General features: G+C 39.6%; 2 protein-coding genes across 2 annotated transcripts in view; both read left to right on the forward strand.

The window, feature by feature from the left end:
• LOC138013879 (dynein regulatory complex protein 10-like) overlaps positions 1 to 3556 on the forward strand; it is an 8702-nt gene extending 5146 nt beyond the window's left edge. The window contains exons 3-5 of the mRNA XM_068860923.1: positions 802 to 1035; positions 1449 to 1520; positions 3275 to 3556. Of these exons, the coding sequence (XP_068717024.1) occupies positions 802 to 1035; positions 1449 to 1520; positions 3275 to 3556 (588 nt within the window). The remainder of the gene's footprint in view (positions 1 to 801; positions 1036 to 1448; positions 1521 to 3274) is intronic.
• A 5150-nt stretch (positions 3557 to 8706) lies between these two features.
• Positions 8707 to 13203, forward strand: LOC138013880 (probable imidazolonepropionase; the record flags this gene model as incomplete). The annotated part of the gene is made up of 4 exons (XM_068860924.1): positions 8707 to 8956; positions 10614 to 10678; positions 11846 to 12123; positions 13134 to 13203. Coding segments are annotated over exons 1-4 (663 nt in total), but the record flags the coding sequence as incomplete, so codon positions are not given.
• Between the last annotated feature and the right edge of the window lie 4 nt (positions 13204 to 13207).

Below are 13207 nucleotides of genomic sequence, written 5' to 3' on the forward strand. Positions count from 1 at the left end.
GTAAAACAGAGTTTGAGGGAATTTATAGGTGTAAATACCTTTTCAGTCCTTTTTTTTGGGGGGGGGGGGGGTGACTGATAAACTAGGTAGAATGAGGATGACTAATACACCTTTTTTCAAAACGGCCGCCATTTAAATATTCTTTTGTTCTTAAGCTTAAAAGTCAAAAGAATATTTACCTTGAACTAGGCATCAAGGTCTAATTTGAATAAAAACAAAAGAATATCTAAATGGTGGCCATTTTGGAAAAAGGTGTATTTAACCAAGGTAAAAACTGATGAGACCGGGTTTGACCGACATCACATATACTTTCCGCCCTTCCCCCCCCCCCCCCCCCCCCCCCCCCTCCACGCGATCGACTTGGAAATGATCGCGCGATGATTACAACACTAAGCTGAGTCACATAAAAAAAAAAAATACTCTATCGTCATCTACCTTGCTTAAAGCTCCCTAATTTGGTAAAGACAAATTACCCCATTGATCCCATATTGCAAAATATAATTATTGTTATTTCACGCCATATTATTGTAGCTGTAATGTTCTCAAATTGTTACATGTAAGAACGGAATAAAATTTTCTTTGTCCTTTTCTTTGGCAAATTCCTCACCACTCATAAAAATGAGAATTTTTCGTCTGGTATTCATTCTTTCCGTCACGGTCCAAAGGCTTGATCTTAACTTGCTGCAGGATAAAGTCCCGTTGTAACCTGTGCTGTGATGATATTTCTCAAGAGCTTTAAGAGTTCAAAACTCCCTGCCGGGTAACAAAATTTAATTCATCTGTTGCTTTATTTGTTGCTAGATCGCTGAACGTGACGCTATTATCGTGGAGCTTCAAAATAAATTACAACTGCTACAAAAGATAAACTTGGATCAGCAACAGAAGACTTTGACAGAAGCATTGAAACAAACGTCAGTGGACACAAAATTGTCCAAGGCACAGATTGCTAAATATCACGAAGACATTTTAGGATGCAGAAAAACAATAAAGGAACACAGGAGCAATCACCGGGAAAATGAGATCTATCTAAGAAAGGTATTATACGGGAAGAGTGAAAAAAAAAAAAATGGTGGGATGGCGGTGTATCTCTGAATCTCAAACTGACAGAATATCTGGATGGAACTTGTTGGTTTTCGCTCTTGGTCCGCGAGGCTTTCTCAGAGAAATATAATTAGTGCCAGAGGGGTTTGAAATACTTGGCATGTAGTCATTTATACACAGTGGAAGGATAATAGTCCATTGTCCACAGAAAACACCGCTTTCCGCTTGATCACTGAATTCTTGATGAGCGGGATTTATACCTTTATTCGAGATCTGTGCCAAAACGTAAAGAAAACCTGAATCCCGTCAGGCCCTCCCCAGTCATACAGAACATTACAGACAAAACACCTCTTTGGAACTCTAGATAGGATAGTTTAATACTTGAAATTCTCTTTTTTATCCACCAGCGAACCTTTAAAATGGCGACTGAAGTCTACAACTGGGTACAAAAATACGATGCAGACCTCGAAACAAGGCAGGTAAGTAAACTATGCTGAACTCAACGGGCGCTGATGCCCAGTGCAGCTCATGTCCTGGGCCTAGTTGTTCAAGAGCCGCTTTAACTGCAATACCAGATTAAAAATTAACCAAGGAGTTTATTTCTCTACTCCCGAATACTGTTCAACGTTGATATTCAGCAAAACTTTACATTAGAGGAAGTCAATAATGAAAAACAAAAATAAGAAAAAGAAACTTTCACTCACTCACTCACTCACTCAGTCACTCACTAGCTCACTCACTCACTCGCTCACTCACTCATTACTTCCTTCTTGGCTTCCTTGGTTGCTTCCTTCTTTTCTTCCCATGAAGTAAAACAATATTGATATTTGTTTCAAATGCTTTTAAAGTGAGGAAGAATGGCATTTGCAACTTTGAAATATTTTATTTGGTTTCAAAGATATTATGTACTTATTGACTGAATTTAAGTCATGCCCAGGACGGAAAAAAAGATTTACCGTAAATCCTCTATTAAGCCCCCTGGGGGGCTTATTTTTTTCAAGCACTTTTGAGGGGAAGGGGGGGGGGGGGGGGGCTTAATAGAGAGGGGGGGCTTATTTAATTTAGCGAAACGCATCACCTGTAGCAAAAATACCGTGGTATGAGACAGAGTAGACTTACGCGTTGTACAATTAAAGTCACTGTCAAAAGTATTTAATTCACTTGTGGGGGCCTAAAAGTAACGAAGAGAGAGAGAGAGAGAGGGAGAGAACTAGAGCGCAAAATTGAGAAAGTAAAGCATATGAAGTTGGAGGTCATGCCGCCGAAGACCAAAAACAATATGAACTTCCAGCCTGAATAAATCATAACTGATCAGTCCACGTTAATCCTTAATTTTTTTGTGAAGAATAAGGATTGGGGGAGGGGGGCTTATTTTAGAGGGGGGGGGGGGGGGCTTAATAGAGGATTTACGGTAATTGGTCATGGCGAACGGACCGAATATTTTCCTGTCCGGGTCGATCTAAAGTCAGTCAATAAACATTTTACCATATGGAATATCTCTGAAAATAATGTAGCAATGCTATTCAAACTGACAAAAGTAACCTTCTAGAAAGACGAAAGATGGTACATTTTATCATATACTTCATGGCAAGGCTCTTGGCCACAGCTCCTCTCTGCCCCATAGCAAATATATTAATTTGCTCTCAAATAAAATGAGCCAAACGCTCCTGCTTGAAGTCTAATAGAGTTCACGTTGCCACAGTAACAGCTCACTGATTTCCAATTTTTTTCTTGCACGATGTACTTTACTCGGTTCCAAGACTGAAAAATACCACTCATATATTGCCAGAGATACTTTGGCTTTTATGATTTGTCACCTTTTGGAACGCGGTTTTTGAATTGTTGTACATTTCTTTCTCGTACTCTGGAGTCTGCCACCTGGAATCAGTCCCACGTTTCAGGAAAAAAGTGAAAAACAACGCCAAATTTTCTAATTTTAAATTTTCAACACCTTAAGGTTTCCTTCTAATTAAGCACTTGTATAGACTGTATAGTTCGACGACTACTTTAAAGAAGACTTACTACCGAAAAATTGACAAAAATGTTGTTAGAACGTGAATTTGCAATTTTAAAGGATGTCTTTGTCGAAGTGCCTATTAAATATCTTACGTTCTTTAAAACATGAAAACAAAAATTGCTAAAACATTGATATTGGCCAAACTCTCGTGGTTATCTCCATAAATGACAATTTTCCTTCACTTATCTACTTCTGATTCTTTTACAAAATCTTCAGGATGAGTTTGATCTTTACACGCGCATGTACGAAGCCGATAAAGCCGACCTGGCTCAGCTTCAGTCGCGGTTTGAAGTCTTAGAAAAACAGTACAATGCCATTATGGAGGAACGAAGGCTAATGGAAGAAGAAACCGCAAGGAAGGCAAAGGAAGAGCAAGAAAACACTAACGCAGCTAAGATTATACAAGCAGCTTGGCGAGCCTATCAGTTTCGAAAAGCCGTAGCAAAGAAAGCGAAAAAGGACAAGAAAACAGGAAAAAAAGGAAAAGATAACAAGTGATGTCGGATGCTAAGAAAAATTGACACGAACATCTAATTTTTAGTGTCGTTTTTATTTAATTGCATTATAGTAAATAACTACTGAATTGTCACGCTTCCAAGTTAGAACTGTGCCTATATTGTGCAGCAAATAAACTGTGCTTTTTCGCTTTTCTGTGATCTTTGTTGGGTATAAAATTGAAAATAACTGAAACATCGCGGTTACCGGTAAACAGTTAAAATTGGTCAAAATTATACCCTGATTAATTTGTGTGCTGATACTATCAACTTTATTTAAAACACCTACGTGTATAAAATAAAAGGTTAATCCCAAAGTTTCCGTGAAATTATGTGTGACCATATTGAAATATCACTTTACGACATATCGCAAAAATCATGAAACAGGGATTCACGTAGGTCCGAATTAAATTTCAGGAACATTTACGTAAATCTGTACTAAAGATAACTTTAAGCCTAAAGCTGTTGGTAGTTACTTCATTGCATTAATATAAATATATTGTAATGATAGCAGACAAATCGACAGCAAGTTAGCACGAATCAGTTCCCAATCATATCATTCGTCCTCGAGCGATTTGACCTCCTTCCTACCTTATCACAACTGCGTGACCATGCTAAAACAAGGACAGCTTCGACTGTATTAAAGGGAACCTCCACTAAAACAGGAATATATCTCTAAAATAGTTAACATAATGCTCACAATCAAAATTGTTCGAACGTTTTCCATTGGGAGCGTTTGTATACGAAATAATTAAATTTTAAAAACGGTTGTTTTGGTTTTCAAATTTCCCGGGCGCCGCCATCTTGAATAATTGTGACGTGTCATGGTTGCCCTATTGTTTTAAAACAAAAGCTCTTTGTGCAAATACAAAAGAGCAACCATAACACCTCACAATTATTCAAGATGGCGGCGCCTAGGAAATTTGAAAACCAAAACAAGCGTTTTTGAAATTCATTTATTTCGGATACAAAGGATTCCATTGGAAAACGTTTGAACTATTTTGATTGTAAACATTATGTTAAATATTTTGAAGTTGTATCCTTGTTTTAGTGGAGGTTTCCTTTAAAAAAACTTGGCCAGCGGATTAACCGGAATGGACGTGATGACGTGACCCCAAACGACCTAACAGCACATACTCGTAAAATAGGTAAAAATCAGTTGACTTAGTTTCCGACAGGAATTTTTTTCCCTTCCAATTTCTCCTTTACAAAAAAGTCTTACGTGGGCAGAGAGTTCACGGATTATGAAATTTCTTCAAGCTATTTTTGTTTTACAGTTTGTTAGTACTTCCTACGCAAAACACGAAAAATCTCACACGAATTAAAACTTAATTACTCGAGCCCGTAAGGGCACCGAGTTATAAATCATGTTTGATGTCAGTTTTTTTTCCGGTGCAGCAAAATGCACAGTAGATAACACGTCGCGGTGTTTAATTGGCCAATGCTCAATAGAAAGCACGTGGCGGTGTTTTGATTGGGCAATGCACAATAGAAGGCACGTGGCGCTGTTTACTTACTGAAGATCGACGTTGCGTTGGCTTAATCGATTTCTTCCTGTGGTGCTGAAAACACATACAAAGAAAGCCACACGCTTTTCGCGGTAGACCCATACTAAAAGATGTCGAGCGTCAGCTTCGAAACGGGAAATGAATGAAACTGAAATGTACTCAAACGTAACAGAAATGGACGCAACTATTGAAAGCGATGCAAATCAAAATACTAATTCTTTAATAAGCAGCGGGTACTTTATTGAGAACTACTCTGAAGATGACAGCGAAAAAGAAAATAACTCGACAAACAACATAGACGCCATCTTGGAATCTTCTGAAGACAAAGTAAAAATATTGGCACAGCGAACAAAAAGCTGGCTTTCACGTGACGTCACAGCGAGTGACTGCGAGTGTCTGCGAGTTTGTCCTGTTCATAGTGTTTTTGTTACTAGGTTCAATAGTAAGTTTGTTTCGCCCCTCGTGCTGTTTTGAATTTGTTCCGGCGCTACTTGTTGTCGTTACTTGTTTCACTCGAAATCTCGTTGTCATTCCAAGTCTCCCGAACCGCTATAGCGGCTATAGAGTATGTCTCACCGAGATATTGGGGTGAGTTTCGTCTCAACGAACTGTTTTAGTGAGTTTTTTCTCACCGAAGTGTTATAGCGAGTTTGTCTCGCCATAGTCCTATTGTGAGTTTATCTCAACGGAGTGTTATACTCAAGTTTGTCTCTTTGATCTTTTGTAGTGAGTTTGTCTCACCGAGATGTTTTAGTGAGTTTGTCTCTGAAGAATTGAATCAGCTTGTCTCACCAAAATGCTATTGTGAGTTTCTCTCACCAGAATGTTATTGCGGGTTTGTCTCGCAGAGTTTTAGCTCCGCTTGTGGCGCTGTTAGGAGTTTTGTCTCGTTGAGGAACTGTTATTGTGCATTCGTCTTGCTTTAGAAGTGCTAGAGTGAATTTGTCTCGCTTCAATCGTTTTAGAGATTTTGTCCCGCCGTGTGCTAATTTTTTACTTTCTCTGGTTTAACACTGTTAATGCGTTAAAAGACAAGATAGAGCAGATGGGATCAACTTTGACACGAACTAGCGTTTCGTCAGCCCTCGATACTGTGCGTCAGCTGGCCAGCCGCCCTACTCCCTTAGTTGACCCAGGGCGGAAAGAGACCGGGCGGTGAAACGAGCGGGCCCGAGCAAAAAGGTGTGATGCAGTAGACTGGGGTCTACTAAAAAAAGCCTTTTCAAAATGGCGGCAAGTGTTGAGATCGGCCGACTCACTCGAAGAATTGGAAGAATTGTTTTTACAGGACATCACACACGATTTTTTTGATTTGAACGAGGAAAAAAATTCTTCAGATGTTCCAGACACATAGCTGATGTTAATGTAACAAACATTTTCCCTTTGTTATTGATTGGTTTTCTCCTATAACCTATGGTCTTTAGGTAAATCCAAGTGTTTTGATTGGTACTTTCTTGTTCTGGACTTTGCCATACAAGCCATTTCCATGGAAAAGGTTATAAGCCATGGTTTTTTTTGCTCACGATAAGCGGGACATACCTGCATTCGACACTGCCTTACTTCTCTCAAATTTAAGCAGCTTCCGACGAAAATACTTGAGTTATATTCCAACAGACAAAATAGTATTGAGTTTTGGGTCAAAAATATCAAAAAGGCCTTTAAAAAATACTTTACTGGTGGCCCAAAAATAAAGAAAGAAAACTTGATTTCCGGTTCGTCGAGAGGATATTTTTGGCAGCCATTAATTGCACCGGAAGCGCGGAAGGAGCGCTCGTGCCAGTCCTTCTCCGCATCACACATTGGACCAAGAGCGGAGTGCCCGTTTCACCGCCCTATGTATAACCGCCCTGGTTGACCCGTTCGCACTTATTGCTACTCTTGAACAACTGGCAGATGTTTCCAGGGAGACTGTCCACCCCAACCGCAAGAGGTTCGATGCAATCTTTAAACAGTGCAGTCCCCTTGTTGATGATCCCCGCCTTGCCGCCACTCTCATCAGTTTGTTGGGTTACAAGGATGAGAAACTAGTAGCGGGTCAGATTTTCAAGCAATCCGTCCCCGTCGCCACGTGGTGCCATCCTTCAATTTGGCCAAGGTTCTCAGCCAGGTCCCAGTTTTTTTAGGCCCTTTGTTTCCCACTGGCTTCAGTGGCCTTAGAGGCGGGCGCTCAGGCCCCTTGCGGGGCAAATGCTTCTATGGTAAGAGTGTGGGGCACTTTATTGCCAATTGTCCTTTGAACAAGAACGAATGCATGATGCCGTCCAATAAGAACAAAGTTATTGTACTACGTCACAAGCAGTCACGCACCAGTAAGCGCCTTCGTCTCACAAATATTCTAAAATAAAAAGATACTGGCAAAGGTTGACTCAAGGATATAGTCTGGATAGAGGCTCCGGGTGATGGGCTCCTGCCATTACTATTCTATCTAGGGACTCCGCACAAAATTAAATAACCCTAGAACGCTGATTGGGTAACCCTAGCATACCGCGTGCAGTCCGTGGCAATCGATCACGTGTCTCAATGGTACGGGGCTCTTATGTAATGCCACTCCCTTATCACGATAGCTCGTTCAGTCTTTCCGGTTTACTAATACTCCTTTTGCTTCCCCCCCCCCCCTCCCCTTCCTCACCCCTACCTCCCCGCAGCGATGATCCAGCACTCTACCAGGAGCTCCCCGCTGCTGACCGCCTTGGGCTGAGTCTCCCATATCTTATGCTTTTGTTTGCGGATGGTCCCGGTGATAGTATATTACTGTGACTCATACAGGACATTACAGTTAGCAATTTTTTAAATTTAAATTTTTAATTCAAATTTATAGTTACAAAAAGTTGCATTTGTAGTTATCTAAGCGTATAACACGAATTTTTACCGCAAAAATTCAAGTTGTAAATTTCCAAAAACACAACTCGATTCTTTTTCGAATATTTATATTTTATTTTTATTGGTTGCCGGTGTCTTCTTGCTGCAAATTCAAACAAGAAAACTTCTAAAATAGACGAAATCGAGGAGCACTCGAAGATTTTCGTACGGAATGACAAAACTTCGTGCTTTCAATGAGCAGAGAGTTTAATTATGAGACTGATTTTCTTTGAGGAAATTTCGTTATCAAAATCGTCAATACAAAGCCTTGCTTCGATGTAAGAATAATCACGTGACCAACTAACAATAGGTTCTTTTGTACTAAGAGGTATGTCCAATGTATTGTCTTAATCTGGTGTGATTTTGGCTGTTTAGACTTAGCTCTTATTAATTAATTAACCGAGAACAGTAGCCCATCAGTACTGATGGGCTGCTGCCTGAAGATAAGCTATCAAGTTGATTGAAAAGTGCCACGTTTGAAAAAGCAGTTATTTGGAGAATTTAAAGTAATTGAGATTTTCTTTGGAAGTGAAAAAAAAAATAGTTTCTTTCGTCGATCAATGTTAGATCTTTATGAAAGCCGAGAAGGGCCTTCCCAACTTCCGACCAAAATTCACTTCGAGCGGGAATGATAACGAGGTTGACTGTCGTCCTAGCAACAGTGAGGAGAGAGGGCGCATGCTGATATGAAGGTAGCAGCTGACCGAAATTTAGTCCGAAACATTGAAAATTTCGACAATTCGAGGTATAAAATGGTGCATATGTTCAAATTAATGTAATATTAGTGATGTATAAACTTCGAATTCGACGTGCAAAACAAGTGGTGTTGGTATGTAAGAACAGAGAGCGTATTTTGACGGGGGAATCGATGAAAAATCTACCGATCCTCGAAGGGGGGCACGATAGAGGTGTGTCTGTTGTGGTCGACAACGCGGGAAAAATTGAACTCATTGCTTTCGATGACAAACTCGACCCAGAATATACGAACTGTGCATTTGCTGAAGAAATAAATGCTTGTGGCATGTGCGTTATGCATGGTAAGAATGAATGCACTTCATGATCACTGGTAAGCACAGGTGGCACAAGCTTGATGTATGTGTATCTATTGTACTATATTGTGCAGGAGTAGAAATATAAGGATTTGAATGGGGAAAAAAGTTTTTCTCAGAATTCAAAAAATATTTACGATTTAAATTTAAAAATTGCTTACGTTGCCTTACCTTTCTTTGTCTCTGGTACAGTACCTGGGTTGATTAAGACGGATTTAGTTGGTGTTTGGTTACTCTTCTTTGCCCTCTATATGTTCTTTCCCAACCCGGGCACCGAGACAAAGCCTCCGAACGGAATCATCGAAGGAAAAGGCCATAAATTCACTCCCAAATCTTCGATCTTCTCAAAATTTCACATAGATCATGGATGATACCTCCGCTACCGTTTCGTCTTCTTCATTCAAGCCACTTGTACACTTAGAAGGAATTAATGGCCACCAAACTCTGCAAACATTTGCTTTCAAAGCCATCGAATTCGGCTTAATTCACCAATTGCATTACCCAAACAGTTGGAAGAACGCTTAGCAACCCGCGATTGGTCAGTGGGCATGTTACCCAAACTGTTGGAAGAACGCTTAGTGACCTGCAATTGGTCAATAAGCACAATGGTGACCAATTGTGAATCTTAGGCTTAGTCTTCCATGGTTTGGGCAACGCGGGTTTCAAATAAACTTATGATAGAGGCATTGTAAATGCTTTGTTTAAAAATATAAATGCTTTTGTTTATAGTGGAAGTGCACTTACGTCGTAGCTATCAAGCTAGTTCACAGGCACCCCACTTTTAATAATTTGAAAGAAACATGATTAATTAAAGTGCCCCTGTGACCAAAAAATCAATTCATATTTTTCTTTGGATTTCAAAACTATGTTAACAAAACACTAAGTGACCCACGTTTTAAGCCTTGATTTCAAAAAGAAACCTCTTCATTTTAACTGTAATTTTCCTATTTAATGGTCTGCCACTACTAACATTATGTTCTTGAGAGGGCTAGTTTAAGAATGCAATACGTGGGTATGCTGCAGAATTAATATGCAGCACGGGGGTTTTGGGCTTTCAGACTTTTAAACTCACGCTTTGCATATATAATAAGCTGCGTTCACACGCTGAAATTTTAAGCTAGTGAGCCTCTGACGTCACTTTTCCTGGATTCAACCCTCTGAGATCCAATCGGTCAGTTTTGAACGTGAGTAATGGCAGACCGTGAAATCCAAAACTTACACTCAAAGTAAACGGCCTTTGGATAAAAATCAAAGCTCAAAATTTTGCCAGTCAGGTGTTAAGCCAACACTTTCAAAATCTGAAGGAAAAAAGGAAGGCGTTTTTTTGATCACAGGGGCACTTTAACCTATTGACTCCTGGTCCTGGGGGTTCCCCATTGACGAGTAAAATCGTCTGGTGTTAGACAGAGTAAAATACTAAGTATGGCTGGTTTAGGCCAGTTTAGGGGTGAATGGGTGAAGAACTCCAACTGGAAGGAGGTAACCAGTTGGCTATTTACAAAGTGTGGTAGAGTTGAATCTGGGATAACCAGAAACAAATCCAAACCATAGATTAGAACAGGATTTGAACCTGGGGCAACTGCATGCAAACCCAATGCCCTAACCACTGGACCATGTCGCCTATTTTTTTTCCATAATATTTTAGGTCTTATAGATGGCCACACCCATCCTGTGTGGGTGGGAGACAGGGTTCATGAATTTGCTATGAAGGTAAAGCTCACCATATTAAGCAGGTTAATGTAAGAAAAAAAAAAGAAAGGAACTTTATTTAAGCATCTCATCTTCTAGTGCTGTAGAGCACTAATCGGGGACAAATTTTGGTTTTTGAGGAGAGGGGAAAACCGGAGTACCCGGAGAAAAACCTCTCAGTGCAGAGAAGAGAACCAACAAACTCAACCCACATATGACGCCGAGTCTGGCAATCGACCCTGGGCCACATTGGTGGGAGGTGAGTGCTCTCACCAATGCGCCATCCCTGCACCCAAGAGAAAATATATCAGTTTAAAAATATATCAGTTTAATTTTAGGACAAATAAGACCTTTCATAGTAATATAAGGAGATGTCTGTGAGCCTGGTCTCCACTTTAACAAAACTGCCTTAATTTAAAATTGACAGAAATCTGAAAATAATAGGTTACTTATTAAATTTAAGGTAAAAGAAAGGCTACATGTAATATTTTATAAATTTTTGATAGTTATGATTATTTAGTTATGATTGACACTGACTTAATGTATATGCAAATATTTTGTGGAAACTTGTGTTTTGAAAAGAAGTCCAAATTGAAGCTGAGTGGTTGGCTTGAATGGTTGTGCAGCTGCTGCAATAGCAAACTTCACAGCCGTTCCCTATAAGAAAATTTTGTAGTCTGCGTGTGAGCCTAGTGGCCCATTTTCAAGCCGGGACGTATCCTGGTTTCCTTCGCATGAAGGGACTAGGAGTAATTCTACTTCCCCCTGGATGGGATGATAGTCCATTGCAGGGTTAGCCCTGACAGCATTATTTTTGCCGGAACCCATTTATACATCTGGGTGAAGAGAGGCACTGTGAGAGTAAAGTGTCTTGCCCAAGAACAACGCACTGCCCAGGCAATGACTCGAATTCAGACATTTGACCTGGAGTGTGGCGCACTAACCATTAGGCCACCTTGCCTCCAAAAGAAAATTTTATGCTATTCCAAAATGACACAAAGTGTTGATTTTGTAATCTTCAGTAGTCTATAATAATTCAACATTGTTGTTAGTCTTGGATTTTAAGAACAGGGCACCCACACACTCCACTTCAATAATAATTACTGTGATAATTTTTGCTGATTTTTTTTTTGGTTAATTAAGTCACTCTTTGACACCTTTTGAAAGTAATTTATATCTCTATACCAGCTTGCAGGAGCCACTTATATGGATGTACATAAGAGAGGTGGAGGAATAGGTTTTACAGTTGAACATGTGCGCAAGGCTACAGAAGAGGAGCTTTACACGTCACTTAGAAAACGGCTCGTCAGAATGTTACGATCAGGGACAACTTTAGCTGAAGCTAAAAGCGGTTATGGGTTAGATGTGGAATCAGAAATGAAGATGTTAAGAGTCCTTGAGAGGGCCAAAAAAGAGTTACCCATTGAGATATCCAGCACATTCTGTGGAGCTCACTCTGTGCCTAAGTAAGTACATTTAGTATACATCAAGTTCAACAAGTCCAGCCTGTTTTCTACTGTCTCCACCTGCCCTGTTTTTATGAGCCTCACATGAAAGTTTAATAGCCTACTGTAGACAAAACTCAAGACAAACCTTCCTTTTTCAAATACTAATGTCATACATCCTTGCAAACCAATTACAACTACAACTAAAGGGAACCTTCAGGTGGCATTATTTAAAATCAATGTTTCAGCTCATCAGCATTTTTCAAAAAACTCAACCCATTATTTCTTTAGACTTTTCATATATACAGTGTACACTATTGAGTGTTATCAAAATCACATGTCAGAAATTCTCAGGGCAAGTCATGGAATTGTAGTTTCCAGGCCTGGAAAGCCATTGAATTAAGTGTATGTCATGGAAAGTCATGGAAATAATTGATTGTGCAATAAAAAAATTTACAAGTTTTGATTGCATAAAGAAAACAGGGGAAAATGTGTTTGCACTCAAGAAAATTTTAGAAAATTTATCGGAAATTGGCCAAATTTAGGTTATGGAAAATAATTATTATTGTGAAGGGTACATGTAAAAGAAAAGGTCCTGAAAAAGTCTTGGAATTTGAAAGCCTTAGAGAGTACAAACCATGCAAAGTAAATCCAAATAACTTCCCCAAGACTGTGCAGTACAGATCAGGAATCAGCTATAATTAATTTTGTAAATTTTGAATCAGATTTTTACAGTGTGACGCCCCTTACTGTGGCCACCTAACAAAGTTTTTTACAAAATAATTTATTATCCGCCAATAAGGGTGTGAGAATTTGATTGACAGTCATGCTTCCTTGCAAAGTTCGTACAGTATAAAGTTGAACACCGTTGCATAGGTTGTCGAGTTGACGTATTTACACATAGTTTTCAAGTGTGAAAGTTTGTTGGGTGGCCATGGCAAGGCACGTTGCACTGTAAAAAATGTATATCGGCATGCATGTGGTATAGACTGAGTAAAATCTTGCAATATAACTTTTTTCTGATCTGTCAGGGGAAGTACTTGTGAAGAAGCAACCAGTAACGTTATCAATGAGCAAATTCCCAAGCTTCAAGAACTGATGAAAA

Source organism: Montipora capricornis, chromosome 8 (genome assembly GCF_036669925.1).
Source record: "Montipora capricornis isolate CH-2021 chromosome 8, ASM3666992v2, whole genome shotgun sequence".
NCBI lineage: Eukaryota > Metazoa > Cnidaria > Anthozoa > Scleractinia > Acroporidae > Montipora > Montipora capricornis.